Raw genomic sequence first — 27,996 nt, forward strand, 5'->3', positions numbered from 1 at the left:
GTAGGCATCTGGCAACCGATGCTTGAGGTGCCCACCGCAGGCCAGGCATGGACATAGGGCATCACTGGGTGCCCTCATCTTTGCTCTCATCTGTTCTGTGCTGAGGCTGGGGCCACAGCCGGGCTCCTAGTGGCTCATTAAGAGGAGACTCCAGGAGGCGCCGGCAGCCATCTGGGAAGCCAGGACCTTGCCGCGTCTCTGTTTTTTTCAGGGGCTCTTGGTGGGATGTCCCTGAGGGTCCCCTCCCCAGGCCAGCTGAGGCTCAAGGCCTCAGAGTGAGGTCGAGGCGCACTCACACTTCCATGCTCCCCTCCCTCTCTCGCCCGCAGTATGTCATCAAGACGGTGGAGGTGGAGTCGTCCAAGACCAAGCAGGCCCTCAACGAGTCCCAGACCCGGAACCAGCACCTGCAGGAGCAGGTGGCCATGCAGAGACAGGTGCTGAAGGAGATGGAGCAGCAGCTGCAGAGCTCGCACCAGCTGACCGCACAGCTGCGGGCCCAGGTGTGCAGGCCGTGTGGGGGTGCGTGTGGGGGTGCGCATGGCTGTGGGGCAGTACGTGCACGCAGCAGAGGCCAGCCGTTCGTACAGGGCCACAGACCCGGGCTCTGGTCCCTCCTCTTCCCGCTGACCGTGTGAACAAGGGCCAGTTTTGTCGGAGTCTCTGTTTCCTCATCTATAAAACGATGCGATCACACCTCACAGTGCGGCTCAGGGACCGACTCACAAGAGGCTCTTCTCACAGAGGCCTTGGGCTCCACACACCCGCTCTCGGAAGGGTGCTCTAGTCAGTATCATAGCAACACGCTCTCCTGGGGTGTGCACACCTATCATGTGCCCGGACCCAGGCTGGTGCTAGAGCAATGTAGGGAAGGAGCTGCAAGGAGCTCATGGCTCCGTGGGGGAGATGGCCATCCTGCCCCTCTCCTGTGTGTGTGCGTGTGCGTGTGTTCAGGTGTGTGTGTGGGGGAGGGGTAAGAAGAGACAGGGCTTCTTTCTGGCACACACACACACACACCCCCAGCCCCATGTACTGAGCCTCTGGGCTTGGCCGCCAGATCGCCATGTACGAGGCGGAGCTGGAGCGGGCGCACGGGCAGATGCTGGAGGAGATGCAGTCCCTGGAGGAGGACAAGAACCGGGCCATCGAGGAGGCCTTCGCCAGGGCCCAGGTGGAGATGAAGGCCGTGCACGAGAACCTGGCAGGTGAGCTGCCACCTGGGCCCTGGCCCGCCCCACGCTGCAGCCCCTCCCCCGTGCGCCTGACACCCCGCCCGTCCCATAGGCGTCCGGACCAACCTGCTGACGCTGCAGCCAGCGCTGCGGACCCTCACCAACGACTACAACGGGCTCAAGCGGCAGGTGCGCGGCTTCCCCCTGCTGCTGCAGGAGGCCCTCAAGGGCGTCAAGGCCGAGGTGAGTGCCAGCCCTGGGGGTGGAGCTGGGAGAGGCCTTGAGCCCTTGGGCACAGGCCGCATCCCCCCAGGTGCTCTTCCAGAATACAGGCTGAGCTCCAGACAGCTGTGCCCCCACACACTGCCACCCCAGACCCTGTTTGAAAAAGTCTGCTCAGGGGCAGGCATTTGGGCATTTGTTCTGTTCTGACTCTTGAACCCAAACATGTTACAGATACCCTCATATCTCAGACATGCTACATACATCCTTCCATCTGTTAGCTTGAATTTAAGTTTTGCAAGCTGCGCTTGTTTGATGTGAGACTAGCCAGTGTCTCTCACATGCCTCCCACACCCTGAGCCTTTTATAGCCGTCGGCTCCTTGAATCTGAATGATGGCTCTGCAGGGTAGAGAGACTGATATGTTTTAGGAGTAGAAAATAGTTCTTCTTTAAAATATTATGTCAGTAAGACATGGACATGGTAGAAAGAAGGGCATCAGATGAGAAGGAAAGGACTCTGCCAGCCTGCTCCCGAAGGCGGCCTCTGTGCTGGCAATTCCCGGGTGTTCTATGCCCTCTTACCCACAGGGCAGCATAGGGGCGTGTGCCTGGCATCTTGCTGCTTCCCCCTGTGAAATGCAGCATGGAGATCTTTGCCTACCAGCTCCTACAGATCCACGAATTAGATGGTGTTAGCCCCACTTCACGGATGGGAGAACTGAGGCTTGAAGACATTGAGCCTGTTGCCTCGGGTCCCCAGCTGCTCAGGGTAGAGCTGGGGTTTGGGTCCAGCGGAAGCTGAGGTCGAGTGCGAGTGCTGTGGCGTAAAGCCGAGATGCCGCTCTGCTTGTGCCGCCAGGCAACCTTCAACTGCTGGCTCAGCCTCTCGGGGGCTCAGTTTCCTTCTTTGTGCAATGGAACTGGCAGCAGCACCCCTCCTCCCCAGAGGGGACTCAGCCCAGGGCGGGGGACGGTGCTCAGCCAGCCGGGGGGCAGGCAGTCTGTGGAGCTGCCCCCCGACGGTGCTGCGTGTCCCCCACCAGATCGGCCAGGCCATCGAGGAGGTCAACAGCAACAACCAGGAGCTGCTGCGCAAGTACCGCCGGGAGCTGCAGCTGCGCAAGAAATGCCACAACGAGCTCGTGCGGCTGAAAGGTGACTTCGGGGTTGGTGGGGAGGGGGTGCCAGCACAGGGGCCCTCTCCCTGGCTCAGGGGTGATCCTGCCCCTCCCCACGGCCCCAGCACCGCTCCTTGGATCTCTGCCCTGTCACTGAGGAGCTGTTGTCTTTCCGTCTTTGAGGGTAAAGCAACGGAGACAGAGCAGTCAGGGCTTGGATCTGTCCAGCCCCGAGGCCCTTGCCAGTGCCCACAGCAGGCCTCCCCCAGGCCTGGGTGGTGAGTGGCTGCAACGCCACTGGTTCTGACCGAGGGCCGGGCCAAGCCTGAGATTTCACCTGGTCACCGCACAAAGGCCTAGGGAGCACCTGTCCTGTGCCAGGTGCTGCTCCAGACACGGAGACCTGGCTGTGGGCCCACAGGCGCCATCCCTGCCTCACGGCACTCACTTCAGCTGGGAGGGCAGACCGTGATCCTCCATCAGCCAGGGAACCCCGACAGGGGTTCCGTTGCCAGGGCCGAGGAGGAAGGGGTGTTGGGGGGCTTCCTGGAGGAGGCAAAGCTAGATCTGAGGCCTGGGCTGGGAGTTGGCGTGGACAGGTGGAGGGGGAAGGTGGACCCAGGCGAGCTGTGGTGGGGAGTTTTCATTCCAGGGGCACCGGGATCCCACCGAAGGGCTTGAAGATCCATGCCTCCAGACATCCCACCCCCTAAAGGCAGCCTCTGCCAGCAATTCCCAGGGCGTTCCCCTTCCTCCTATCCACACGATCCCCACAATTGACCTTTCTCCCTGTCCCCAAGGGGAAGCTCCCGCCCTCAACTGGTTTGCTCAGGAAGAAAATGTACCAATAAGGGAATTCATACTACAGTGTGAGTGACTGACACCAGCTGTGTGGCCCTGGGGGCCTTGCTTAGAAGGCAGGAGGCTCCTGAGCCACTAGCCTGCTTAGGATTCCAGCGGGCACCAGCATGGAAGCCGTCTGGTCTTGACCCAGCCTGTCCCCTTCTCTCCTCCCCCACCCAATCCAGGCAACATCCGGGTGATTGCTCGTGTCCGGCCAGTCACCAAAGAGGATGGGGAAGGACCTGAGGCGAGCAACGCAGTGACCTTCGATCCCGACGATGACTCCATCATCCACCTGCTGCACAAAGGGAAGCCTGTATCCTTCGAGCTGGACAAGGTCTTCTCCCCGAGGGCCTCCCAGCAGGACGTGAGTGTGGCTCTTCGGTGGGGTGGGGAGAAGGGACCGAGAGCCGTGGAGAGGGGGGGACACAGAGACACTCACCAGGAAAGGGAGAGATGGTGGGGGGTGGACAGAAAGCAGTGTGAGTGGGGGGAGACAGGATAGAGAAGCCTGGGTGTCAGGGTCCCTCCTTCCCTCTGGAGAGAAGAGGGTGGGAAGCTAAGACTGAGGGCCTTAGAAGCCTCTGCTGGCAAGGAGAGATCCAGGCACAGTCCCTCCCACCCACGTGGCCCCTCCCACCCTCAAAGCTCCTCCCACCCTCAAAGCTCCGCCCACCCACGTGGCTCCTCATAGCCACATGACCCTGGCCAGCTTTGAGCCGGGTCCCTCCAGCCTGTGAGAGGCGTGGGGTCTCAGCATCTGCTCTTGTCTCATCTCTGCCAGGGCCAACCTGCCGGGCCTGTTTTGCCTGTGCTCTCCTCTATGCCCGGCCCTACCTTTGCCCCCGTCCTCTGCCCACTGTCAGGCAGGCAGGCGGAGGAGGTGCCAGGCATGTGACTGGCCTCTGCCTTCATTTGGCTGCGCCCTCTAGGGGTGGGGGCGGGTCTCCTGCGCTCCAGGGCTGGGCGGCCCTCCTCAGGTGTTGGCGGGCAGTAGGCACTGCCCTGTCTTCCCGTCCGTCTTTCGGCAGCGGCAGCGAAGTTACCATCGGTGTCTAGCGCCACTGACTCGTTAGTCGCGGATTGCTCCACAGTGAGCCGGTGTCCAGTCACGTGCTGTGTTATTGCTGAAGGAGGGAGCGGTCAGGGGGAGTGGCCGGACTAGGAGCTGGTGGGGACCCTGGTCCCAGCAGCCCCACACCCTCCATCCCATGTCCCCTCCCCAGGTCTTCCAGGAGGTGCAGGCCCTGATCACCTCCTGCATCGACGGGTTCAATGTCTGCATCTTCGCCTACGGCCAGACGGGTGCTGGCAAGACGTACACGATGGAGGTGGGTGCCCGCTGCCTGGGGTGGAGTTCAGACAGTGAGGACCACCCCTTGCTGCCATGGGTGGGGGCTCAGGGTTCTGTGTGGTGTGTTTTGCCTCACTCGCTCTTCACAACCTCCCCAGTGACCAGGGCCTGAAGAGGGGGCGCCTTGCCCAAGGGCACTGGAATGGTCCCAGTGGTAGGAGAGGCAGGGGTGACAACCACCACCTAACAGAAGGGTCTTGGCCTGAAGTCAGAGTCATTCTCTCAGGACCGGGCGCTCATGGAATTGATTGGGCTCCACACGCATTTATTGGGCTCCTGCTGTGTGGCTGCCGGGCTGGGCCCTGGGGCTGTCAGGATGAATGAGGGCAGGTCTCCGCCCTGGAGGAGGAGGTCCGGGCCGGCTGCTGTGAGAGAGACTGGCCGGTGAAGACTGTTGTGGGAGCCCTGCTCTTAGCTGCCACCTCCCTGCTGTGGCTGTCCCCTCCCCTCGGGGACCCAGCATCTAGAGGACGAATCCTGACTGTAGATGAAAAAGGAAGGCTGGCCCCCGGGTGTCTTTGGTTTGTCAGCATTTCCCTGGCTCTTGGTGCAGGTGAGGGACCGGGCGGGAGGGGGGGTGCGGTTTCCTGGGTAGAGACGGAGGCCAAGTGTCCTGGTGTGGGGACAAGGGGAGTGAGAGGGCCCTCTGGTGGGAGGGGCCGTCAGAGGGGAAGCAAGAGCCCAGGTGAGATTTCCTTTCAGAAAGGCCAGGAGCTCAGGGTCCCAAGGTCCCTGCCGGCTCCGCCTGGGCCTCCCTGATATCGGCCCAGTGTGGGCAGCGGCAGGGAAATTGGGTTCCCCGTATCCCTCCCAGGCGGCTCACCAGGGCCAGGTACACATCTGGCTCCCAGCAGCCGTGCTGTCCCCGGCCGGGCGTTTCACCTGGGCGCCCTGCTCTGTCTAGGGCAGTCCGGCAGGGTGGTACCATTTTAAAGGTGGGAAACTGAGGCCCGAGGAGGTGAATGAAGTTGCTTGCAGTGGGGAGAGGGGATGTGGGGACAGACCAGCCTGCAGACGGAGGCTTCGGGCAGGGAGGCTGGCCTGCGAGGGGCAGCTGGAGGGCGCTGGGGGCCACAGGCACCCTGTGAGCATCTGCATGGGCCACCCCTCATGGTGGGGAGGGGCCCAGCTCACGGGGTCTTGCTTCTGCCCCCAGGGAACCCCTGAGAACCCAGGCATCAACCAGCGGGCCCTGCAGCTGCTCTTCTCCGAGGTGCAGGAGAAGGCCTCCGACTGGGAGTTCACCATCACCGTCAGCGCAGCCGAGATCTACAACGAGGCCCTCAGGTTTGAGGCTCGGGGGGGCGGGGGGGCGGGGGGGAGGGTCATCAGGTGGGCGGCCCTGGGGTGGCACATGCCTCCGGGAAGCTTTGTGGTATCAGGACCATGTAGAGCCAGGTGGGATGGGAATGTGGAGCCTCCTTGAAGAAGGAGTGGGGGGCTGTACACCAGGACTCAGCTCAGAGGGTCTGCTGGCCCCAGGCCCCTCCCCACCAGTGGGCAGGGAGGAGGGCGCTCTCTCTGCTCACTGAGGAGTTCCTTTTCCCCTGGAAGCTCCCCCCATACCTGCGGGCTGCCCAGGCGTGATGAGAGAGGGCTGTGGGGGGGCTGCCCAGGGGCCAGTGCACTGTGGGGGCAGGAGGAGCACCTCCGCAGGCCTTTTGGGGGACAATTGGTCTTCGCCCTTCAGTGGGCTGAGTGCAGGGAGGAGCTGGCGGAGGAGGGGCTTAGCCCAGTGTCCAGGCAGGGGTGTGGTTGGATGGGGGACATTCCAGGTTTGGGGCAGGTGCAGAGCCAGCAGACACAGGAGGCGAGAGTGACTATCGTCCCCTCCACCCCCACCCCGGCAGGGACCTGTTGGGGCAGGAGCCCCAGGAGAAACTGGAGATCCGGCTGTGCCCCGACGGCAGCGGGCAGCTGTATGTGCCAGGGCTGACGGAGTTCCGGGTGCAGAGCGTGGACGACATCAACAAGGTGTGGGGCTGGGGGGACGGGGCGGGGAAATGTGGGGAGACCCCGCCCAGAGCTTTCTGAGCCTGTTTCCTCCTCCCTACAATGCAGAGGGTGACACTCCTCCAGGGGTACTTGGGGACGGGGCGATCCCAAGGCCCCACTCGAGCCCTGTACCTCTGCCCCGCCCACCCCCAGGTGTTCGAGTTCGGCCACACCAACCGCACCACGGAGTTCACCAACCTGAACGAGCACAGCTCCCGCTCGCACGCCCTGCTCATCGTGACGGTGCGTGGCGTGGACTGCAGCACCGGCCTCCGCACCACGGGTGAGTGAGGGCCCGGGGCAGCCTGCCCAGCCCCCCAGCACACCCGCCTCTGGGGCGCCCTTAACCTGCCCAGCGCCCTCCCACAGGGAAGCTGAACCTGGTGGACTTGGCCGGCTCGGAGCGCGTGGGCAAGTCGGGGGCCGAGGGCAGCCGCCTGCGGGAGGCGCAGCACATCAACAAGTCGCTGTCGGCCCTGGGGGACGTCATCGCGGCGCTGCGCTCCCGCCAGGGCCACGTGCCCTTCCGCAACTCCAAGCTCACCTACCTCCTGCAGGACTCGCTCAGCGGGGACAGCAAGACCCTCATGGTGGTGCAGGTGAGGGACCGGGGTCTTGGCCAGCACCGGCCCCTTCTGGGTACCCAGGCTGTGCAGGGAAGGGACCCTTGTCCTCAGCAGCTCCAAAGTCAGTGACATGCTCTCTGACAGGGCCACACACCCCGTGTGCCTCCCAAATTCCTTCCTTTGGGCCAGAGTCCCCTGGCCGTGAGCGCCCTCTGGTGAGCATGCTGCCCCCTTGTTCTGTGGGGGCAGCTGGCTTGGGTGGGGAGTGAGCCCTCATGTCCCCTAGGTGTCCCCCGTGGAGAAGAACACCAGCGAGACCCTCTACTCCCTCAAGTTTGCTGAGAGGGTGCGCTCTGTGGAGCTGGGCCCCGGGTCCCGCAGGGCAGAGCTGGGGTCCTGGTCCAGCCAAGAACATCTGGAGGTAGGGGGATGGCACAGGCCTGCTGGGGCACTGGGTCAGAGACTTCCAGGTCAGGAGCCAGAGGGAGGGTCTGGGAGGGGTTACAGCCTGGGGCAGGGCGGGTGCGGGGGGAGGAGATGTCAGAGGGGCTGGAGCCAAAACTTGAACCCAAACCCAGTAGCAAAAGTAGTCCTTGGCCTTCGAGGTGCCGTGGGGTCATCAGCCGGCTGGGGTGGGCGGGGCGCAGGGTGGCGCCCAGGTGCTCAGCATTGACTGGTTCACGCCTTTCCACGTGTTACCTGTTTACCTCTCGCAAGAACGAGCTGGGCACGTCACGGCAGCCATTTTGCAGACGAGGAAGCAGTGTCAGGAGGCGGGGTGGGGAGGGGAGGGAGCGTGGTGGAGGGGTGCGGCGAGCACGGCCCCACCCACCTGCTCCCCCTGCCCACAGTGGGAGCCAGCCTGCCAGACGCCACCCGCCTCAGCTCGAGCCCATTCGGCCCCCGGCTCTGGGACCTCCAGCCGCCCGGGCTCCATCCGGAGGAGGCTGCAGCCCTCGGGTGAGCATTTAGGGGGTGGGCGGGTGGGTGGTGAGCCACCCCGAAGGGCCAGGCACCGCCACGGGACTGCCCTTACCTAGACGGGCTTTTTAAAAATTGTCTTTTTAAACAAAGTTTCTAAAACTCCAGAGCCTGTTTCACAACCTTCCCTGGCCCTGGGCTTTAGCCAGGGCAGATGGTGCTGTGTCCGTTTCACAGAGGGAAACCGAAGGACCCCCCCTCCCCAAGGGCTCCTCGTGGGCTGGTGACTTAGGCCCAGGACATGAGTGTCCCTGGCTGGGCTGGCTGGGCTCCCGCAATACGCCCGTCAAAGCAGGTCTGCGTCACCAGCCCTGAGCCTCAGCTCCGGGGTGGAAAGGGCAGGGCTCACCCCACGTCCTAGACGAGGAGTGAGCCTGGCCAGGGACTGGGATCCAGGCCTCCAGCCCCCAACTTGCCCCACTCACAGAAAGGCCCAGCCAGTGCTTGGGTACAAACAGGGGCGGCAGGTCCTGGGGTCCTGGCCCAAGGCAAGCCCGCCAGTGAGACGCCTGTTGCTTTGATTTCAGCCTGAGGCTGGGGCTGCTGTCTCCAGGTGAGTGTGGGCCAGTGGCCCAGGGCTGCCCGCACCTGACCTCGCCTTGGGTTGTAGGGCTGTGCCGGGAGCCTGCTGCTCAGGGCTGGGTCTGTCCTGCTGCCTGCTGTCTGTCTGTGTGCTTCTGCCTGCTCCCTCCTGCTCTTCAACGGAGGCTAACAAGCCCCCTCCCCCTGCAGGGAAGTCCAGGCCGCTGCCTGTGTGATGGACGTGTCCGCCCTGCCGTGTCAGGGTCTGGGTCCCGAGGCCTCACGGGCCTGCTCCCGCCGCAGCGCTGGGAGCCTGGGAGGCGGAGGCCAGAGAGGAGGCTCGCCCTCCTGTGTCTCCCCGAGATGAGAAACATGTTCAGAAGGAAACGGTGTCTCTCGGCTGTGCTCTTGGTGCAAACGACGTGGGCTGGAAGGGCAGGGCTGGCCCGCTCCACCTGGCAGGCCCAGACCCCCAGAGAGTGGTCCGTTGTGGGGAGGGCAGCAGTGTTGGGAGGTGGCTCTCGCCTGGGCTGGCCCACCTCTCCCAGCCTGCAGGGCGCCCTCTGCGGTGGGTGGCTGAGGAGCCCCCGGGAGGCACAGGAACCGTGGGATGGGCTGGGTGGTGGGCACCCTAGGGGCAGTCCTCCCAGGGCCCGCACCGGGCATGGGTATAGTGTTCGTTGTGTACATAGCGCGGCCTGCCTGCCAGGCCGACCGGCCGGGTTATTTATGGCTGGCAGGAGGCCAGGGGGCGGGGACTCTGCTGCTCCCCCATCCGCCTGGCACCAGGCTCTCTCCTTGCTCACTGGCCTCCTGACCATTTGCTCCTCTGAAAGCCTATTTAAGAACTTTTGGAAGCTTAGCCATTTTTAATATTAAAATAAAAGCCTTTTTACACACGTGTGGTCTGAAGAATGGGTCTTGTGAGCCCCAGGAGCAGGGTGTCAGCCGGTGCTGCTGGTTCCCGCTGCTGGCGGGTCACCCTCAGCCCCAGACCTGCCCTGAGTAAGGATCGCGTGGCCTGAACATCCACGATGGGTACAGCTAGTGCCCCCTCCCCTCGTCACTGACCCATCAACGGTGTTGTCACCTCCGTCTTACAGGTGCGACATGAAGGCTCCTCGGCTCAGCACCACCACGGCTGGGCCCTGGCCTTGTCCAAGCGCCACCCTCCCCTAGGGCTTATAGGACCCCCCCCCCACCACCACCACCATGGCGTGTGTGGACCTAAATTTGGTCCCAGCCTTGAGGGAGCCTGTGCTCAGTGGGGTCCTCCCTCCAACTGGGGCTGAACCCACTGGGTCGGGTCGCTTATCCTGGCCACCAGCACTGGGGGTGCTGCAGGGAGTGAGGTGTGTTCAGAGCCCTCAGGGGAGGATGGGGGAACGGCTTGTCCAGCCTTGTCTCTGAAGGCCTCCGGGGGCGGGAGAGCAGGCTGCGCTCTGGGGCACCACAGTGATGGCCGTGTCTGAGGGGGGTCCTGGCATCCTGCAGCTGTTGGCTTGGAGGCATCCACAGGACAGCTGGGAGTGTGGCTGAGACGGGGGGATGGTGGGGCCCACCTCTCACCTGTCTCCCAGCCGTGGGGGAAGACTTGCTCCCTCCCCCAGAATAAGTCTGAATCAGCCCTTTCCTGTTGGCCTGGCACTCTGCTGCCCCCTGCTGGCTACACAGCCTGGTGCAGGCCTCTGCCTACAATCCTGCACCTGGGAGAGCCGTGGCTAGATGCCCCTTCGGGCAAGAAAACCAAGGAATAGTTACAAATTTAATAAAATTTGTCTTATAAATTACAGCAGCAGCCCCGGGGCTTTGTTGGCTGCCCCAAGAAGCGAGAATTGGGCAAGCTGGGCAGCCACAGCTGGACAGGAGTTGTCTGAGAGTTCAGGGCTGGAGGTGGCCAGTGGGCCAGCGCCGCCGCCTCCAGGATGGCCACAGGGCAGAGGCTCACGGGCCGGTGGGTGCACAGGTAACAGGAGTGGGGGTTGAGTCCAGGCCCCAAGGGTTGCCCGGTGCCCCCACCCATTGGGTTCCTCAGTCCAAACTGGCCATGAGCAGGTGCAGCTCCCGGAAGGCACTGCCGTGGCGGCCACTCAGGCCCGACTTGCTCCTGACGAGGCCGCTGATGCTCTTGAGCTGCTTATAGCAGAGCCGGCATTTGTGCAGCCTGTGGGCGGAGGGGCAGCACTAACCACTCCCGCCCCGCTCCCAGGCCATGCAGGTGACACCAGGCCTCAGGGCAGAGCCAGGCTATGGAGGAACCCAAGCTTTGGCTCCCCGACCCTCCACCCTGAGTTGAGGTCTTTGTCCTAGGCACAGTGACCTGCATAAGCTGTACCAGCAGGGCCATCAACAGTGGGCTGTGTGCCCTCACCTGGCCTGGCACCCCTGCCCCAACACAGGCACACTGCCTGGCCCCTCACCTCTCCTCCCGGCTGATGTCGACACCCACAGAGGGCGGGGCTGCCAGGATGTCCGTGATGAGGGGCAGAAAGCGCTGTAGGATCAGCTTCAGGGAGGTGCAGCCTGTCTGGACGTAGCTGCAGAGGCAGGCAGATGGATGGAGCCACAGACAGGAGAACAGCAAAGTACACAAAGACAGAGGGGCAGAGGATGAGAGGCACACGGGCTTGTTTGCACCTTGGCCTCTGGAACTTGCAGGGGGCAGCACGGCTGCACGGCCACCTCCCGTGGGCACCACCTGGGGATCTGCCCAAGCCTCTCTGCCCCTCCCTGCTGTGAGGAGGCGGGCTTCTCTGCGTACCTCTCATACTTGCTCTGCAGGAGCTTCTCGATCTGCGGCAGGACCGTGGTGCACAGGTCCAGCTTCCACAGGGAGCTGGGGAGAGGCCGGGACAGGTGCCCTCAGCACCCAGCGTCCCCGCTCTGCCCACTCACCCCCTGCAGCCACTTACGCTTTCTGGTTGACGATGTTAAGGAGGTCCACCACCACCGACAGGTCATTGATGGCTACGGCCGAGTCCACCGACGTCTGTGCAAACAGAGCGCCCGTCACAGAGGACTGGGAGAGGGCCCCTGCCAGGTGTGTGTGGTGATGGGCCTTGTTGTGGGATAGTAAAGCCACCTGAGATGCTCAGCACAGGCCAGGCCCACGAATAGGTGTGCAATAAATGGCAGCTTGTAATGAGGATGGAAGAAATCGAGTCAACCATGGTGTGGCGACGGGCTTCCTACCCCCCACCGGCCAGTTCCTGTGGCCCTCTTCTCGATTCTGCCCTAAGCCCGGGGAAGGGGCAGGGGCAGGGGCAGGGGCAGGCGCTTGCCTTGATGTCGCCCGTGGTCCACACGGCCCTCACGGTGTCCAAGTTTTTGTGGCGGCTGGTGAGCACCACGCACATGGTGTCATGGCCTTTGCGGATTTGCGACATGGCATCCTCGTCGACCAGCTCTGTCTGCTGGGGGATCTTCACAGCCTGTGGGACAGGCCCAGATGCTGGCAGCGAAGCTCTGCCCTCGCCCACGGGCCTCCACCCACTCTTGGGCTGGGCCCCCACTCACAGGCAGGAAGTCGGAGGCCTTCAGCCCAATGGGCTCGTTCCGGGTGGCGGGGATGATGGCAGGCTCAGCCTTGGGCGCGGGGGTGGAAGTGACGACCTGGGGCCAGGGTGGGACCTCGAGCTGGAGGGGTCCGAGGCTCAGCGGGCAGCCAGCCTGAGGGCTCCCTCTCTGCCCCCCAGATGGGAGGCCCCTCACCCTGGCTCAGGGCTCCAGCCCCTCTGAGTCTCACACGCCCTCTACCCAGACATACGTTTGGCACCGGGAACTGCGTGTCCAAGGCTGGGCTGGGCTTTGCTGCCTCCTTGGCTGTGGCCACGTCTGGAGGCAAAAGGAAAAGATTTCTGGGTCAGGAAGAAGGCAGGGCTTGGGTGGGACTCTGGACGGCATCTGTAACCGAGGGGGACTGCAGGAGCCAGCGGGCAGGGAGACGTCAGCAGTGTGGGTCCTGGGAGGCCTAAGGGCAGGGGCTGGGCTGTCCCCCACTTTCTACCTACCCAATCCCAGGCCTGGCAGAAAGCAGGCACCTAGCCTGTGAGTCGATGGGACCAGGGAGCTCCAGGGAGGGCAATCTGCCAGCTCACTGGGAATGTGTGCCGGGGTGAGGGGCTGAAGAGCCACAAGGCCCCCATCTACAGCGGGCCCAGCTTGTTCCTCCACAGCACATGTCCCATTTCTGGACTCATCTGTGGGCTTGAGAGGAGCACCTGCCTACCCTGTTCACGCTCAACCACCAGGGACTAGCCTGGGGCTTGGCACATAGTAGGTGCTCCTGAGCAAGTGGCAGAGGCTGAAGCTGTGCCGTAGAGGGGAGGGCAGGGGCTCAGGGGAGAGGACTGAGGAGCTGGGAGGCCAGCTCTGCCCCACCCTGACTCACCATCCTCTGGGGGTGCTGGGAAGGGCTCACTTCTCCGAGGCGGTGTCCGACCTGTAGAGGGGAGAGGGGTTGCACTCGTGTCAGCTGCCCAGGGTTCCTGAGTCCCTCGAGCTGGGCAGCCTGGGACCCAAGGCCCTGTCAGGCCATGGGGGTGGAAGGTGATTTCCAGGCATGCAGCTGCACACCTGCGACCCTGTCCTGGCCCACAAGCCCTCAGTCCTGCCCCTTCCCATCCCCTCGCCGCTGCAGTAGGCAGGGCACTGAGTGGCTGCCAGGGCTCTGCCGGGGCCTAGAGTTCCTGGGGACAGCTGGCCGGGTGTGGGGGTTAGGAACTAAGGGAGCTGCATCATTTTACAGGTGGGGTGCTGGGTTCACGGGTGGGAGCCAGGCCTCACTGATGCTGTTCTTGGGCTGGAAGATCTCGTTGTAGTCCTCCGCGTTCTGGATCTCCGCACGAGACTCCCGCTCGTCCCGGTCGTCCTCGCTGCTGGGGCTGCGGCGCTCGCTCTCCGAGTTCTGCTTTACCCTGTGGGCAGCAGAAGGAAGACGGGCCAGTGAGGCCAGGCTGGGCCCCCCAAAGCTTTCCCAGGGTCAGATCCGCTTCCTGTGCCCCGCCCCCCCCAAGCCCTGAGCCCTGAGCCCACCTCTGAGGCTTGCTGCAGGTTGTGCTGGGCCGCTCGTAGATGCGCCGAAGGGGGGCGGTGGGGAGGGGCGGCTGCTGCGTCAGGAGCCGGCTGTCCTGCACGGGGTCCTGGGCCACCGTGCCTGTCCTGGTGACCCGGGTCAGGTCCACCACGTAAGAGGAGACGTTGCTCTGGGAGAAGGCCACGCCTATCTGCAGGAAGTGGCAGAGCAGCAGCTAGGGGATGGGTGGGCAGGATCCCCACAGGGCCTGAGTGGGGGGGGGGGGGGGCCCTGCTGGGCTTGTGGGAGCAGCTGGGCAGACAGTGGGAGGGTGGGTGCGGGCAGCGGTCTCACCAGCTGGTTGTTGCAGATGGCCAGGTCGGCCACCTTGCCCCAGTTGACGAGGACCACGTCAAAGCAGCGCTCGGGCTCCCAGCCGTAAACGCGCAACGAGTCCTGGCAGCCACTGTATAGGCAGCAGCCGTCGGGGTTGAAGAGGATGCTCCTGGGCAGGCGAGAGTGGGCCATGGGTCCCAGGGAACCGGGGGAGGCTGCGGGGGGCCCAGGACAGGAGGGAGCAGACGCAGAGAGGGAAAGCCCACCTGCATCCACACCCCATTCCCCGGGAAGGGCCGCCCACCGACCAGTGGCCTGCGTACCTGACAGGCCCCGGCTCCCCTTCGATGCAGCTCACCACCTGGAATTTCTCCAGGTCCCAGAAGCGGATGGTCCTGCAAAGGCAGCCAGGCTGTGCTGGGAAGCCAGAGCCCTGGCTCCACACAGGCCTTCTCTTCCCCTACACATACACCCCACCCCTCAGGGCCATTAAGAGCAATGCCTTGGGCCGGGGCTGGCCCTGGACAGGCAGGGGGAGGGGACACAGTGGGAGGCCAACATGGGCCTTGGATCTGGACATGCCCTTGAAGGCCCAGGACACAGGCTGGAAACCAAAGTCCCATCTTGGGCTGGCAGTTATTCAGCCTACAGTCTCATCAGGCATATGACACCCTGGGACAGAGAGACAGATTGGGGACAGATATACATACACTCCGGCAGAGATGTGAGGAGCGGCAGTCACAGGCGACGGGCCCTGCTTCTCCTTCTCACCTGTCAGAGCTGCCGGAAGCCAGGAGGTACTCGTTGGGGTGAAACTCCACCACGTTGACGGGCCCCGTGTGGCCAGGGAACTCGGACATCATCTTGCCAGCAGTCAGATCCCAGAGCTGGGGCAGGGCGGGTGGAGGTCAGGACCAGCCGTTCTCCCTCCGATCCAGCCCAAGCTCTGTCCACACACCACCTTCCCATCTGCACAGCTTGGGACAGCAACCCCAAGGAGGGAGGTGGGGACCAGCCTGAGTGTGACCAGCAGACGCCAGGCCCCAGCCCTGGCCCGGGCCAGGCCGGGAGCTACCTTCACTGTGTGGTCATCTGCAGCCGATGCCAACCACTTCCCGTCGGGGCTGAACCGGAGACACCGCACGGCCTGGCTGTGCCCCTGAGGAGGACATAGCACCGGGCTCACCCTCGGGGTCTGGCCCAGGGCCTTCCCGCTCCATCGCCCCATCGCCCCACGCCACTCCGGCCTTCGACAAGCAGTGCATCCTGGGGTGCAGGCAATGAGGGGAAGACATGTAGGAGATGCCACAGAGGGACACTTCCCAGGGGGACCATGGACTCCCAGGCCTGCAGAGGCTCCAGGAAATCAAGACTGCATGGTCAGAGTCTTATGCCTCTTTTTAGAGTTAAATGCCCTCTCTTCATGTCCAAGGGTCTAAAAACCTCTAAGAATAAAATAATAAAAAAATAAAAATCTCTTAAGAATAACTCTATGTTAAACGTAGTGCTTCCAAACTTCTATGAACAGGCACCCCCTCCCCTGACCACACCTGCTACCTGCCTGGAAAACCAGAGCACGGAGCACAGCGGTTTGGTAAGCACGGTTCTGGGGGATTTGTGGAGAGCTGGGGGTCCAGGTGGACCACGCCCAGCACCCTGCTCTGCTCCAGATTCACATTTCTCACGCTCTCACCCATGTTGGACAGCAGTGCCCTCCAGCCCCTGCCAGTGTGGGCACCACCATGCTCCAAGCCTGCACGGAGCTGTGGAATGACCACAGAGGGGCCTTCCTTACCCTGTACCGGAAGACACAGCCTTTCCTCCTGATGTCCCAGAGCTGCGGGGAGAGGAGCAGAGGGGCAGTCAGGACAGGTACAACCAAGGGTGGGCCTGCGCTGGGGGCCTAACGCCTGGACCGGAGGCCAGGGTGTGGCTGTGAGCAGAGAAGGGATCTGGGTGCCTCCAAGTCATTACACCCCAAAATGACAGAAGTCTGGAAACTGCTCACTAAAGCTGGGAATTCCGCTTGGCCGGTGTGACTCTGATTGACCGTTGACCTATGAACCAGGAAATCATGGTTCGATTCCCGGTTGCGGCACATGCCTGGGTTGTGTGCTTAATCCCAAGTAGGGGGCATGCAGGAGGCAGGTGATCAATGATTCTCATCAATGTTGTTTCTCTCTCTCTCCCTTCCTCTCTGAAATGAATAAAAACATATATTTTTAAAAAAATAAATAAAGTTGGGAATTCCAAGCAGAAATGTCCCATCTCCCTTCTCTAGGATGGTGTGAATGTTGCCGCACAGAGAAGACACCCCACAAAGAGCTGAAAACCCACCCCTCAGGCAGGACATGCTGGCCCACTGCCAGCCAGGGGGAGACCCAGGGCTGAGAGTGGCATCTCACCTTGATGTTCGTGTCCTGGGAACCCGAGGCCACAAACTCGCCGTAGGGGTGGAAATCCAGGCTGCAGATGTTGGCTTTGTGTCCCACAAGCGTGCGAAGAACTAACAAGAGAAGCAGAGACACTGGCTCAAGAGGCAGACAAGATGGCTAGCACAGAAAGGCTGTTGTGTTTGTGTGGGGCTTTACTACTAAATGAAGAATAACACAGACTTTAAAAACTGGGGCGAAAGTCAACCAGGGTCCTACCACCCTAACAACTGATTTCCCTATTTTCCTCCCGAGAGCCATTTCTGATATTACCCGAACCTCCGGAAAATGCATCGCAGTCCCCCAGCTTTGGCTCTAGGCTTGTCCCAGTGTGTTTTTGAGAGCATGGGGGGGCGGGGGGGCGGGGATGTCAGGCAAAGGGCAGTGGTGGCCAAAGCACCCCCCCCCCCCAAGTAGAGTGAGTGGAGGGTGCGGGGTGCGCCAGCTGTGGCCCTGGAGGGAGGTGGCTGTGAGGACAAGCTGTGAGAACTGAGAGGACATGGGGGGGGGGACATGCTGGGCCTCAGAACCTCAGGGGTGGGGGGCAAGTCTCCTCCTGCTGCCCCAGGAAACCATGATTCCCATCTTTTAAGGTTCTGCAGGCAGCTCTGTAGCCCAGCTCAGCCCGCAGGCAAACCGTGTGTTTGTCTCTGGTCCGAATCAAATTTGTCTCCTCGTTCTGGCCTCGTGTGTCTCGCTTTTTAAAAGATTTATAACTCTGTCTGCATGAAACCGATCCCCTGTGAGTGCTGGGGCCGACAGGTACAGGAGCCCAGCCATCCTGAGGTGTGAGCCAAGGTGACACGGGGTGCTGGGAGGTAGCGAGCTCTCTTCCAGGAGGTGGTCACATGCCACCGGGGCTCAGCACCACGTTTCCGGTCAAGGCGGTCTCGGGCATGCGATGCCCAGTCCACGGCCTGGAGGGGGCAGACGGCTGGCTCCTGCTTCAGCCCATGGGCCCTGAATCCCACAGCAAGGTTTCCAAAATCCTGCCCCGCCCCGAGAGGATGTGGCGCGTCCCGCCCTGCGTGGGCTGGCTTCATGAAGCGGGATCCCGGCTGACCCACCCTCGCCCTCTGGCTGTGCCACGGAAAGCAGGCAGGACTACATTCTTCTGGCGTGACTTCTGCCCTTGCTCTTCTGTCCCAGGAGGAAAGGCCTGGGTCACAGGAGCTGCAGAGAGGAGGGCCTCTGGGGTGTGTACCCCATGAGGGAACCTCCCAGCCAAGTAGCTGCTCATCCTTCCCTAAACCCTCCAGTGATGGGCTGCCTTCAAAGCAACCGTCGTGAACCCCTTCTGCAGCCTGTCACTGCCACGCACGCCACGATGGGCAGGGGTGGAGGTGGGCCCGAGGTCTCAGCTCTTTCTGCCGTGGCTGCTGAGGGCAAGCTTCTCAGTCTTCGGAGAAACTCCTCAAACTGAGCCACCCGATGACAGCGGAGAGCACTGGGATGGGAATTCTGACATCAGGATTCGAGTCCCAGCTTCCGCCACTCCCAGCCAGAGGGTCCTCACGGAGTTCAGTGCCTCCCTGGGCCCAGTGTGCCCATCTGACAGATAAGGGGCCCACCAGCCTGGCTCTGCCTCAGTCACCTGGCAGCTTCCTGAAAGCCGATCTGGGCCTACCCACTTCTGAGTCATGTTCGCTGGGAGTGGGGTCTGGGCCGTGTTTGTAACGAGCCTGAGAGCGGCCACTGTGGGGACTCCACGCCCAGGAATTCCAGACAGGTCTTCAGGTTCCACGCCCGGCCCACCTCGAGGAACTCTCACGTTACCCGTACACGCGAAATGGTTGTCTGAGAATGCACAGCGCCCTGTCTTCCCTCTGCCCCCTGCTCCAGTGCACAGTGAACGGCTGGTGCCGTCTGCTGGGACTCGGTCCAGGCAGAGGCTTCCCAGGTGGAGAACTGCCTTCCGCCGAGCCTTTCTGCTTTCTCTGCTGGTTCCACCCTGGCCCCTTGGGTCCAGCGATGCCCCAGCACAGACGCCGTGAGTCCTGTGTGCGGCCAGGCAGTGGGAGCATGCTGAGACACTAAGCACGCAGCCCACACCAGGGGGACAAGCAGCACCCACGAGGCCCGGGGCACCATCTTCCTACACAAGAAGACCACTGCCCTAGGCAGAATGACCCTGGCCACTGAGTGTGTGTGGCTGACAGCCACCGTCCTACAGCAGAGGCAGAGCACGCACCGCAGGTGGGGCCCAGAGACCTGTAAGTCTCAGCCAGGCATGGGCGGGGGTGAGGGGGAGATCAATTCTAGGAAAAGCAGCCTTGGCAACCCCACGCCCCTGTTTCCTCTCCCCTTCAGCGGTGGCCCCCCACCCGGTGAAGTCCAGGCTAGCGGCGGGCAGCCAACCGTGGGCCCACGGGCTTTCCTTGGGCCTCTCAGGGTTGGCCTGCACAGTGTTCTGTGCTGACATATGCAATGCTTTTAGGAAGAAATGGCAGTACAACCATGTTGTTCAGAAAGATGGAGGGAATGCGCAAAACACCAGGTTAGAGGGCAGAGGCTGAGGCCTCTGAGAAGGGAAAGGAGTGGGAAAGGCGCCCTCTTTTCATTGTGAGTATTTGTACAACGACCGGTATCTGCCTTCTTACACCCTGACTCCTCTAAAGGCGAAAACTAAACTGAAACCAACAGAGCGGCAGGAAGCAGAAGGGCTGGCCACCCCAGCCCCAACCTGCAGGCGGCTGAGAGGGGGCCGCCCCGTTGGGCCACCCGCTCCCCAGTGTGCCCCACACAGCTACCTCACTCCTGTGTGGCCCTGGTGGCACCTGATGTCCTTCCAGGTTCTGAATCCACAAACATACCCACCCACTCATCCACACAGTTGTCCACTCGGACATTTACCAGGCGCCTCCTTGGTGCCAGCATTCAGAGACGGGGGCGGGTGGGGTCACCACTCGGGCCAGTGTCCCAGGACGGAAGCACCCCACCTAGTCAGGACGGGCTTCCCGGAGGAAGCGACGGGACAGGAGCCCGAGACAGCAGGGTGCAGGGTGCAGGGAGCACTGGGGGAGGCGAGCGCAGACACCTACTTTTGGCAGCTTCCAGGTCCCAGACGCGGATGGAGCCCGACTGGGAGCCGGCCACAATGAGCTCCTCGGGCGTGTTGAGGCGGACACTCTCCACTGGGGACGTGTGACCCGTCAGGCTCTGTGGAGAGAGGGTGGCAGCTTCAGTGCACTTCGTGGGCAGACCCCCAGGTGCTGCCCCAAATTATGGGTCCCCAGGAAGTGTGTCCGAGAAGTGGCCCAAGCGACGACGGCTGAGCAGCCGCTTCTCCGGCCTCAGCTCCCAGGGCTAAACCTGGGCCAGACCCGTCACACTGCAACCCCTGCCACTGCTCACTGTGCTCCTGACAGACGCCACCTGCAGAAATGGCCCTGGGCCCCTTGGGGGGGCAGCTGACCCTTCAGTCTGAGTCCAAACGGCGGCCCACCTGGGCTCTGCTCCATTTCACGCTCTGCTGGCCCACGCCCCTCAGGAGGGGAACCATGGCAGAAGTGAGGCGGGCTCTCAATGGGACCCCTCTCTCCCCTCCAAAATGCCCGTGTCCCCGGGCGCTGCCCCCACGCTCCCAGGAGGGGGCTCTAAGAACCCGCATCTTGGGAGTGACTTTGCTGAGAATATGGAGTCTTCCCCCAACTCAGAGCTGGGGAGCTGGGCCAGGCTGAGCCCAGGAGGGAGAGGAGGAAAGTGCCGGCGCTTCCAGCTTCTGGAGAGGCCAGGTCTGAAGTCCGTGGTGTCTGTCACTCCCGCCCAGCACTGGCCACCCCAAGGCACAGTAGTGACACCATCAGTGTTTGCTGAGACCCTTCCCCCTGGGGGTTGGGGACAGTAGGGAAACTGCTCCTCAGTGGAACTACCCCAAGGCCAGACAGTTATAAGCAGCGGGTCCGACTCCCAAATGTCACTGGCAGGAGTATCCCTGGGTACACACTCCACAGAGGGCAACTGGGCACATCCACCCACATTGAGAAATGCCCATTCCCGCACACGCAGACACACGTGCAACAACACACACCCAAGGTCACTCACTGCAGCGAATCTCTTGGACAAAAGACCTGAAACAATACAAATGCCCGTCACCAGACACTGTGTCATCATGGTCACCCATGCACCGGACTGCTATTCATTCAGCCATGAAAATGAATGGGGCAACCCTCAGCCTATGGTCCAGACTAACCTCCATGACACGTACAGGTGGAAAGAGATGGAGACAGTGTGTATAGGGTGAAGCCATTGGTATAAAAGGGGGGAGGGAAGCAGTCATGAACATCCGCTCCTGAATGTATGAAGTCATTCTAGAAGGATGGAAGGGCACACGGGAGCCAGGAGCGAGGCTGTCTCCAGGGAGGGAGGTGGGGAAGGGGAAGGAAGATGTGTCACTGTTCACCGGGTATCATCTGGATGTTGAGCGACATGAGGTCACAACTCCAAAATGCACAGAAACAGATCACGTGGCTGCCCGCAGAGGGAGCCGCAGGAGCACAGACCTGAGTGAGAAAGAACTTGGCAAGTTTGAGGCCCTGCAAGGCCTGGTCTGTGGAGAGTCTGGGGAGGGAGGGCATGGCTCGGCTAAGGCCCATGGGGGCCTGTGGCTGCACCAGGTGTGAGAAGGTAAGTCTAGACCCCAAACTGTCCCCCATGCTTCTCTGAGGACGAGAGCCTGGGCTCACTTCATGTCCATTTTTGGTCAGTCTTTGCTGAGTTTTCTCAAATTTTGTACGTTACCTTGTCATTCAGGGACATTTAAACTTTAAAAAAAAAGGGAAACAAAACAAACGATTTCAATTCTGTTCTGAACTCAATTGCCACTGTCCCTGGCTGTGGTCTGGGTCAGATCTCAGTTCTCTGATGAATCTCCAAGACAATGAGCTGGTTAAGTCTCTACTAATAAATACCACCTCCCGTCCTATTTATTCTTTATCCTGACTTGGCCAAGAGTCAAGAGTGTGATACCACCCCGTGCTGTGGGGCTGTGTGGGGAGAGAGCGAGGCCCCGTGCTCCCGGTGGGAATGTAAATGGATTTCTGGAGGGCAATTTGACAACAGGGTTTGAAAGCTTTGTGAAAAATGCACACCCTCGGATTTAATGCAACCATCACAGATCTGCTCACAGATTTAGCAGATGAGGATGTTTACCATGTGGCTGAGCAGAGCCAAAAGGCTGCAAGTGACCTCCATGCTGGGAACAGGGCGGGGCCAAGCCAAGGCCAGCTCACTCCATGGCACACCACAAAGCCATTAAAAATCATGTCATTAAAGGAGATTATTTTGACACAGGAAAATGCTTACATATTGTATTTTTAAAAAACCAGGCCACAGGACAGTGAGAGCGTTCTGGAAATATATTGTTATTTATTTCTGTGTGTGCACATGTATGTGTGTTGGCATGTGTGTGTATGTGACATAAATGCACAAGTGTGCACATGTGTGCATGGGCATGTCTGTGTGTATCAGCACCTACAAGGACACAGACCAATAACCAACCGCAGTGGTCTTGGGTAATGGGACTATGTGTCTTCCATTTCTGTATTTTTCCCTCTTCGTGGTTTCCTGTTTTGGAACAGTTTTCAGCACTGAATGTAGCTGTGCGACCAGTGGAAGTCTAATCAAGAACCAGCTCTCTGCCCACTCCAGGCAGGATGCCTGAAATCCTTCCAGTGGAAGGAGGTGGAAATATATCAGTCACGCCACACACAGCTGCCGGGTGGGCGGATGGGCCCTGGGCAGGGCGGGGCAGGCTCGACTCAATTAGCCTCTCATACAGGCTCCCTGGCGTGCTGTCCACAGCCAGGTGACACCCCATTCCCGAGGAGGGGCCAGTGTCGCTGCCATCTGCGGTTGTCCTGGGCCTTCCTGAACCGACAGCTAGGGGAGGCATGGATGTTGTGCTGTGTCCCCTACCCTTGGGATGGGCACACCCCATCCTGCCCACAGTCCCCCCCCGCCCCTCGCTCCTGCCCCCGGCCGGCGAGGCTCACCATGATGCAGTTGGGCTTGTTGATGGACCACAGGTTGACGCGGCAGTCGTCCCCTCCTGTCGCCAGCAGCCGCCCGGAGCCTTTGCCCAGCACCAGTGAGGACACATTGCTGGCGTGGGCGACAATTTCCTCTACACAGGAAAGGGCAGAGGGGAAGGCAGTCAGGCCACAGTCAGGGGGCTCAATGGGCCACGGGGAGGAGGGGAGGGCCTGGCCCTGCTCGGCCACCAGCTCTGGCACCAGAAGCCCCTCTCGAGGGCTCTGCCCCTTTGGCTCCCCTTTGGTGCCCAGACACCCCTCCTGACACCTGCTGACAAGTAGGCCTGGGCCTGAGACAGAAATGACTGTTTCTCACCTTCGCTGACACCTGTCTCACCCTTAGGCCTCATGATTTTCTTCCCTTTTCTGCACATCAGCTGGTAATACTACCGACGTACCAGGCTCGATTTTTAAAACTGGCTTGCTATTTCTATTAGTTCTGTCTTGTAAGCAATAATATTCACGAAATCACAAGTGTGATACGTCCATTATGTTTTTTTCTATGACTCAAAAAGAAAAATGAAAACCATTATTAGGATAAAAAATATTGTGCTATGTACCACCTCAGCACCTCCCAAGCTGCCACTCGCTGTGCACACAAACCCCTCTTTGGATAAAACACTTTCGGAGCCATTCAGGTCAACTCTAGACAAGCTGTCCCAGGGAGCTCACCCAGGGCTTCGGCCCACAGCTCCAGAGTCATGGACCAGGTTCTGATCTGAGCTCTGATACTGCAGGCTGTGTGGCTTTAGGCAAGTCACTCACCCTCTCTGAGGACTGGGTTCCTCATCTGGTAAGTGGGGTTAATAATAACAGTGCCAGAACGTTGACCTATGAACCAGGTCACAGTTCAGTTCCCGGTCAGGGCACATGCCCGGGTTGCGGGTTTCGCCCCCAGTAGGGGGCGTGCAGGAGGCAGCCAATCATTGATTGTCTATCATCATTGATATTTCTCTCTCTCTTTCTCTCCCCCTTCCTCTCTAAAATCAATAAAAATGTGTTTTAGTAAAAAAATATTAATAACAGTGCCTGGCTCATTGAGATGCTGAGGATTAGTGAGAAGGTGCCTGTGAGCTGCTGGGTAGGGAGTGAGTCCTCTGTGGCTGTTAGGCAGGCTAAGGACTAGGCACCACGAAGACAGTGAGCACAGGGGCCCCAGGTGGGCAGAGGAGGGTGGGCTGTGTGAGGAGGGGGGGGCAAGAGGCAGCCAACTGAGGGGTCTGGGTGTGGGGGGGTGGGAGTGAGGGCTGACCAGACAGAGAGGGACGTAAGATCAGTGGGCAGCCACAAGGGCTCCTGGCCTAGATGGCTGGGGCAGCAGTGGGGCAGCAGACTAAAACCCCAGGGGCATCTATGCTCCAAAGGGAACATTGGAGCCCTTGTGGCTGCCCAAGAGGCCGCCCAGATCTCCCAGCTCATTCCGGAGTGAGTTCCTCCCGGGAGGGAGGAGTAGACAAGACAGGTCTCCCCACTCAGACAGGAAAACCCTACCATGCCGACGCCCTGAGGAGGCTGCAGACAGCTAAAAGGCTGTGCGTGTGAAACTGTCCTATGCTTGAGCACGTTACCTCCCACCTGAGCACTGGATGGCTTGGCCTTGCCTTTCAGATAAAGCAAAGCGTCAGCAGGGCTGGGATCCTCACCAGCCTCTGTGGCACCACATTCTCCCCAACGCTGTGCTGCAGCCCGTGGCCTCCTCTGAGTTCTGCACTCACTGAGCTGCCCGCCTCAGGGCCTTTGCACATACAGTTCAGGCGCCTACAATACTCCCCTACCCCATCCTCCATCACAGAGTTAACTGATTCAAAGCACATGCCCAGCTGAGAAATCAAGGAGAGACGGAGGAGGGGTGTGGCAGTCTGATTCCTGCCTGGCGTTCTCCCAGGCTCTGGACCCCATTTCACAGGGACCTTTGTCTAGTTTGCCCCCTACGGCCTCCCTCATGCCTGGTTCTATGCTCAGGAAAGACCAGCTGTAGAAGGGATGGGTACATAACCCTAATACACAGAGAGCCACGCTGTCCAAGGTGTACCTTCCTTGGGAGCCGGTAACAGGCTTCTCCCAGAACTCTCGGGCTTAGAGGAACAATTTGAAAATGGTCCAAACCTCTCATTTTACAAACGAGGACCCTGAGGCCCAGCAAAGAGCTTCGCCCAAGTTCCCACAGTTAAAAAGTGAAGGCCTTGCCCCAGCTTCTGAAAACAGCCCACGGACCGTTCATAGCACAGGCTTACCAGTCTGGGCACCAAGAGTGTACCAACCAGTTACCACAGGTGGGGTAGGACCCACAGAGGCACCGACGAGGAGGGCTGCGGTCCTCAAATGTGATCTGGGGCACCTTGGGATCCTCGAGATCCTTTCAGGGGGTCCAGGAGAACAAAACTTTTTCTAATAATACTAAGATGGTATTTGACTTTTACGCTTTTGTTTGCTCCTAAGAATCTAGTTTCCCAGAAGATGCGTGATGTGATGACATCATCATCAATGGCACGTTTGACGGTGTATTCTTGTTTGAAAAGGTCTCGGTATTGCTGACATGGTAAATAACGATAGCTAGAACTCCCATAAACAAGGACTTTGGGGTCCTCAGTAATTGGAATACAAAGAGGTCCTCGGATCAGAGTTTGGCACTGCCATAGGGAGTAATGATGGCAGTGGGTCATGCTCACGTTCAGGTGCATTGCAGAACCCTGTCAATGTCCCTCTGCCTACCCTCTCACCCTGGCCCCCTGCCCCAGGATGCCCTCAGCGGAGGGCGGAAATTTGACTTGTGAGATGCCTGAAAATGTCAAGAATATCTTTCAGGCCTCTCGCCCCATTCCGCCTGTCAGCCTAACTGGAAATCCTGCACTAAGCGCTTTATTATATTTGTTCTCTCACTTGAATCTCACAGCAGCTCTAGAATGTAGACAGGAAATGAAGCCTCTGAGGGGTTAAGTCCCCTGACCAAGGTTACCCAGCTAAGTGCCAAGGTCAGGATTTGCATCTTGATCTTACTCCAAGGCCTGGGGGTCTTCCCTTGTGCCAAGAATAGAAGACAAAGCTGGGGGTTCAGGTTCCCCCCAGCAACAAACAGCTAACAGGATACATGGGACGAGAAAGAAAACAGGAGAATCACTCACGCAATTTCCAGGCTGTCTTGGTGACCACCGGGGTGGCCATCCTCCAGCTGTCTGGCACTTGAAGCTCCACCCACAAAACAGACTGCTTTCCTCCAGGGGTGGGGGTGGATCCCCCCCAGATCCGCCAATCAAATTGGCAGGGAGTTCCCACACATCCAGGCAGAGGGAATGCCTTTCTCCGGGACCAACTCTTCGTTTTAAATCATCCACAGCAGCAGCCTGTACATGCCCGTCCGGATCTTGGATCATGGAATGTCAGGCTCCAGCCATCTCAGCTCAACACTGGGCTGGAATGCAAACAGAGGTGATGGCTTTTTAGGAAACACTCGGTGGGAGCTCGGGGGGACCCTGATTTGCAAACTGCGAGTCCTTGCATCCCTGAGGCCACTTGATAAAGATAGACAGACACCCACCAAAGCCAGGAGCTGCACTGCAAATTGGGGTTGAGAGGCAGGAGAGGGGGCACCTCAGACAAGGTGACCTGGAACACCGGGGAAGGTCCTCCCAGAGGCCAGGATGAGGGGAGGAGCTGGCTGCCTGAGGTGCAGCAGCAGCAGCAGCAGCAGCAGCAGCCAGCGGGCGGGGAAGAACATATGTCTGTAGATCAGACAGATTTCTGAGAGTCACTGTTTTGTCTGACCTATGGAGAGGGGGTGGAGTCGAGACTAAGCTGAGGGGCCCAGGAGAGGCACCCCCGAGACAGGTGCTGAAGTCTTCTCTGGGGAGAATGTCAAACAGGGCCCTGAGGATCCAACCCCCCGAGTTTGTGGCAAAGGAACTAATCCTGGTCCCCCAAATTCCCAAGGACGGTGCTGGGAACTAGGTCTCTAGCTGGGGCATGAGCCGGTATGACTCCTCAACCCTAAAAGGCCACCTTAAGGTGCCTCCGACCTACTTCCTCCAAGCTCTTTCCCCAGGAAACCTCTCCTCCCCACCCCTTCGCCCCTGGGTCCCCCAGTCCTGCCCCTCTCGCCCTCCACTCCTCCCTGCCTCCCGCGTCCCCCATTCACACACATCTTGTCTCCTGAGCTCCCTAACTTGGCCCCTGCCTCGCCAGACCCCCTTACTCCGCGTTCCCCTGGGCTACCAGGATCCCCATTCATTCACTCTCCTGCTTCTAGCGTCCCTATTCACCCCCCAGCCTCCCGCAGACCCCCCAGCCTCCGGCAGATCCCCCAGCTCAGCTTCCGGCCTCCCTGGTTTTGCCCTCAGGCCTCCACGCCGGTCCCGCCCCTCCCGAGGCGAAGGCTAGTCCCTCGGCCTCCCCGGGTCCTCCCACTCCTCTCCGCCGGCGGGGAAGGGCTCCAACCTCCCCGCGCCCGCAGCCTTCTCCGCCGCAGCCCGGCCCAACCCCACCTGGCTCAGCCCGGTCCGGAGCCCACCATCCGTCCCCTCGCCTCCTCTCCCCGCTGCCCACTCCACCTGCAGCTGCGGCTCCCGAGGCCAAGGCTCTGCTTCAGGGGCGACCCCCACTTGCCTTCATCCCCTGCCCTGATTGGCCGCTGCTTGACAACCGACCCTCACAACAAAACCTCCGGCTCAGAGCCCCGCCCTCCCCAACTCTCCCACCAATCAGCTACCGCGGGAGCTCCGCCTCCCGCCAGCTTTGACCAATCGAAGAAGGCACTTCTGCCGCTTTTCCTAAGTTCCCGCCCTCTTTTCCTGAATTGGGCTAATCACGAGGAAGAAGAGTTCAAGAGCCACCACTCAGCCCCTAATGAACCAATGCGGGCTGCCGTTTCCTTGGTCCCGCCTTCGCCTCAAACTTTCCCTTTCATCCACCTTGCCTACGCTCCCTCGAACCTCGTTAGCGTTTGAAAAATTTGCGGGACGCCCTCCAATGGCGGCTGCACCAATCACTTTAGCAACCGTCCCAGCTCGACCAATCAGCGTTCACATTATTGGAAAACCAATTCCCAGCTAACCAATGGGAAAGGGACATCCGGAACCAAGTGAAGCCGCGGAACTTCCATCTTGGAGTCGGGCAAAGCGGGGAGGTGTACTTAGTCAGCTTTTTGCAGCGGTCCCTGCTCGTCCCCTTTACCTGTGGGCGGTTCCGCGGTCTGAGGACTTGTCTCTCTTCTTTGGCTCGAACACCGGCTTGAATCTCCCACAGGAGACCGGGAAAGAAGCTGAGATTTCCTGATTCTGGGTCTGAGTCAGGCGTGGAGCCCGGGGTTGCTGCCTCCACGGCCGACGTCTCGGTGGATGGATGGCCGCTTCCTAAAAGCGATGACCGACGAGGAATCCGAGAAACGCCGGCTTCATTTGTGATTCGTGGGTGGG

General features: G+C 60.6%; 2 protein-coding genes across 12 annotated transcripts in view; one reads left to right on the forward strand and one right to left on the reverse strand.

Moving 5' to 3' along the window:
* Positions 1 to 9,674, forward strand: part of KIFC3 (kinesin family member C3) — a 35,937-nt gene extending 26,263 nt beyond the window's left edge. For all 6 annotated transcript variants that reach the window (XM_080645165.1, XM_080645166.1, XM_080645169.1 and 3 more), the window contains 14 exons: positions 330 to 503; positions 1,058 to 1,205; positions 1,285 to 1,415; positions 2,439 to 2,550; positions 3,542 to 3,723; positions 4,583 to 4,687; positions 5,867 to 5,997; positions 6,561 to 6,684; positions 6,859 to 6,988; positions 7,075 to 7,304; positions 7,558 to 7,692; positions 8,123 to 8,231; positions 8,780 to 8,805; positions 8,985 to 9,674. In XM_080645165.1, coding sequence (XP_080501291.1) covers positions 330 to 503; positions 1,058 to 1,205; positions 1,285 to 1,415; positions 2,439 to 2,550; positions 3,542 to 3,723; positions 4,583 to 4,687; positions 5,867 to 5,997; positions 6,561 to 6,684; positions 6,859 to 6,988; positions 7,075 to 7,304; positions 7,558 to 7,692; positions 8,123 to 8,231; positions 8,780 to 8,784 — 1,716 coding nt within the window. In that variant the 3' untranslated portion in view covers positions 8,785 to 8,805; positions 8,985 to 9,674. The remainder of the gene's footprint in view (positions 1 to 329; positions 504 to 1,057; positions 1,206 to 1,284; positions 1,416 to 2,438; positions 2,551 to 3,541; positions 3,724 to 4,582; positions 4,688 to 5,866; positions 5,998 to 6,560; positions 6,685 to 6,858; positions 6,989 to 7,074; positions 7,305 to 7,557; positions 7,693 to 8,122; positions 8,232 to 8,779; positions 8,806 to 8,984) is intronic.
* An 851-nt stretch (positions 9,675 to 10,525) lies between these two features.
* Positions 10,526 to 27,993, reverse strand: KATNB1 (katanin regulatory subunit B1). Of its 6 annotated transcripts, none has more exons than XM_080644163.1 (20): positions 27,755 to 27,993; positions 25,711 to 25,997; positions 22,550 to 22,680; positions 19,598 to 19,715; positions 16,530 to 16,630; positions 15,920 to 15,961; positions 15,200 to 15,283; positions 14,896 to 15,011; positions 14,448 to 14,519; positions 14,143 to 14,293; positions 13,809 to 13,999; positions 13,560 to 13,690; positions 13,165 to 13,215; positions 12,541 to 12,608; positions 12,291 to 12,410; positions 12,056 to 12,205; positions 11,687 to 11,763; positions 11,536 to 11,610; positions 11,195 to 11,311; positions 10,526 to 10,938 (listed from the first exon to the last, which is right to left on the reverse strand). In XM_080644163.1, exons 2-20 carry the CDS (start codon positions 25,748 to 25,750, stop codon positions 10,806 to 10,808), a joined length of 1,968 nt encoding a protein of 655 aa, XP_080500289.1. In that variant the 5' UTR covers positions 25,751 to 25,997; positions 27,755 to 27,993; the 3' UTR covers positions 10,526 to 10,805. The 6 variants fall into 6 exon arrangements, with proteins under 6 accessions (XP_080500289.1, XP_080500288.1, XP_080500290.1 ...); XM_080644162.1 differs by lacking the exon at positions 27,755 to 27,993 and adding an exon at positions 27,188 to 27,258; XM_080644164.1 differs by lacking the exon at positions 27,755 to 27,993 and adding an exon at positions 27,133 to 27,207 and having other exon boundaries at positions 12,291 to 12,386.
* Between the last annotated feature and the right edge of the window lie 3 nt (positions 27,994 to 27,996).

This window comes from Plecotus auritus (genome assembly GCF_963455305.1).
Source record: "Plecotus auritus genome assembly, chromosome: 10".
NCBI lineage: Eukaryota > Metazoa > Chordata > Mammalia > Chiroptera > Vespertilionidae > Plecotus > Plecotus auritus.

Coding starts and splice junctions, on each gene's coding strand:
- KATNB1 (XM_080644163.1), bottom strand. CDS start 25,750: ATGGCCACCCCGGTGGTCACCAAGACAGCCTGGAAATTGC. Junction 14,520..14,895: donor GCTTCCGGCAGCTCTGACAG/GTGAGAAGGAGA, acceptor CTGCCTTTGCAG/GACCATCCGCTTCTGGGACC. Junction 11,611..11,686: donor AACATCGTCAACCAGAAAGC/GTAAGTGGCTGC, acceptor GCCTCTCCCCAG/CTCCCTGTGGAAGCTGGACC.